Source organism: Chionomys nivalis, chromosome 10 (assembly GCF_950005125.1).
Source record: "Chionomys nivalis chromosome 10, mChiNiv1.1, whole genome shotgun sequence".
NCBI lineage: Eukaryota > Metazoa > Chordata > Mammalia > Rodentia > Cricetidae > Chionomys > Chionomys nivalis.
In genome coordinates, this window is record NC_080095.1 from 8,896,062 (window position 1) to 8,898,369 (window position 2,308).

The following is a 2,308-nucleotide window of genomic DNA, read 5'->3' on the forward strand; positions in this document are numbered from 1 at the left end:
AGGATAGATACTTTGAGTTCTTCCGGTCCTAATTTTATCCACTTTATCTCCTTAGTTGTATTAATGTTCTAGATAAGACTTCAAGTACTATTTTGAATTGGTATATAGAGAGTGGATAAACTTGTTCCTGATTTTGGTGGAAATGCTTATAAATTCTTTTAATTTCAGTTGATGTTTGTTGAGAGCTTCCAGTGTATTGCATTTATTATGGTGAAGTATATTTTTTGTGTCCTTAGAATCTCAGAGCATTTATCATGAAAAGACATTAGATTTTGTTAAACTCATTTTTCAGTCCTATGATATGATCATATGGAATTTGTCTTTTAGTGTGATTGTGTTTTGGATTACGTTTGTAACTTTACATATGTAAAACTTTACTTCATCTCTGGAATGAGTCCTACTTGCTCATGGTAGATGATATTTTTCATTTATTCTTATATTCTTATTCTTATATTAAATTTCCATATTTATTATAAATTTACACACTGAAATTTCCTTTTGTTATCAGAATCGTAGAGTCTTTAATGCTAGACTTCCCCAGAACATTTACAAACATATTAGAACACGCTATCTCTTAGCTTCAACAACAGAACTTATATAGCAGGAAGGTATGCAAATAAGGCCCAGCTGTTCTCATGAAAACCAGATAAACCCTGACTCTGAAGCTCAGACAAAGAAATCAGTCCTGGATGCCCAGGTCTTCCCATTCAGTGATCAGCACAGAAAACAAAACACACAATGGATTTGGTGCTGATGTGGGTTTTCCTTGTTGCTGTTTTAAAAGGTAATTTATGAAGAAGAGATACTGAGTGTGTTAGTGAACATGAACAAGATATACAAAAGATAGTGCTTCTGTGGTAATTTACTAACAACATTCTCTGTGTTTACAGGTGTCCAGTCTGAGGTGAAGCTTGTGGAGTCTGGGGGAGGCCTTGTGAAGCCTGGGGGATCCCTGAGACTATCCTGTGTTGCCTTTGGATTCACTTTCAGTGACTACTGGATGGCATGGGTTCGCCAAGCTCCAGGGAAGGGGCTGGAGTGGGTTGGAGAGATTAATAAAGACAGCAGTACTATAAGATATGCACCATCTGTGAAGGATCGATTCACCATCTCCAGAGACAATGCCAAGAACACTCTGTACCTGCAAATGAACAGTGTGATATCTGAGGACACAGCCACTTATTACTGTGCTAAATACACAGTGATGGAACTTCAGGGTTAACTCAAGACATAAACCTCACTGTTAGGCCACTCAGTGCCACCAGGGGGTGCAAAAGTCACAGAATACAGGTTCATCCCAGGAATTTATGCAGACATGATTAGATTCTAAGAACTCTTCTCAGGTGTATGACCTACATTTTTTTTTTACACATTCTCTGGCATTCTCTCCACATGTAAGTTCTGAAGGGATCCAATGTCCTCAGCACATTATATGTTCTTCTTGTGCTATTTTAACATATGAGGCAAGTCTCCCATGAACAAAGTGTAAACTGACAACTACAAAGTACCCTACAATAGTCATTGACATTTCATGAGAAGAAAATACATGGACATTGTTGAGTATTTTCATATTTTAGGCAGAGGTCATGTCATGTTTTTTGATTATAGTAGCATTAATGTTTTATGGAAAACCAAAAGGAAAGTGGCACCATAGTAATTACAAAAAAACATCCTAGCATATGTGGATGTCCTCTCTTCTCCTTGAGGATGATGCACTCAGGTTCCAGTGAGAACCAAGTAAGTTTCTAGTTCATTCGGTTTATTATTCCATGACTTTCATCTTGGTTCATAATAGAGTTTTGTATAAGTAGTTCCTGTCAAGAAAACTTTATGAAAGTGAGATCTACCAACCTAGAAAATCAAAAACACACAATTTGTCATTGTTATGTGAATCCACCATAGGTCACATTGGGTCTTTGAGGTAAAATCTGATCACTGGCAGAGCAAGTTCATTTCTCTTAGATTCACAGAATTCCTTACCATATTGCAAAACACTAAGGATATTTACCTTGGTTATTTTTCTATTGCTATGAAAATACACTAAGATAAAGGCAACATAAAATGAACACATTTACTATGCATAAAGCTTCAGAATATTAGAGTGGACTATGACTGAGTCAAGGCTTGTTTTCTGCCTTGAGGGTCTCAAGTTCAATCTGAAACAAGAAGCAGAAGTCTCTGAAAAAGCATGAGTCTTTAGTATAATCTAACTTTCAAAATAACACACCTCCTACAAGATAACATCTCATAATCTTTACAAACATTTTCTCCAAGTGAGACTACAGTATTTAAACATATGAATCTTTGT

At 36.2% G+C, this 2,308-nt stretch overlaps 1 gene segment (V, D, J or C); it reads left to right on the forward strand.

The window, feature by feature from the left end:
* Positions 1-688: 688 nt before the first annotated feature.
* Positions 689-1,222, forward strand: LOC130882760 (immunoglobulin heavy variable 3-74-like). The segment is given in 2 exon segments: positions 689-784; positions 891-1,222. Coding segments are annotated over 2 exon segments (378 nt in total).
* Positions 1,223-2,308: the final 1,086 nt, after the last annotated feature.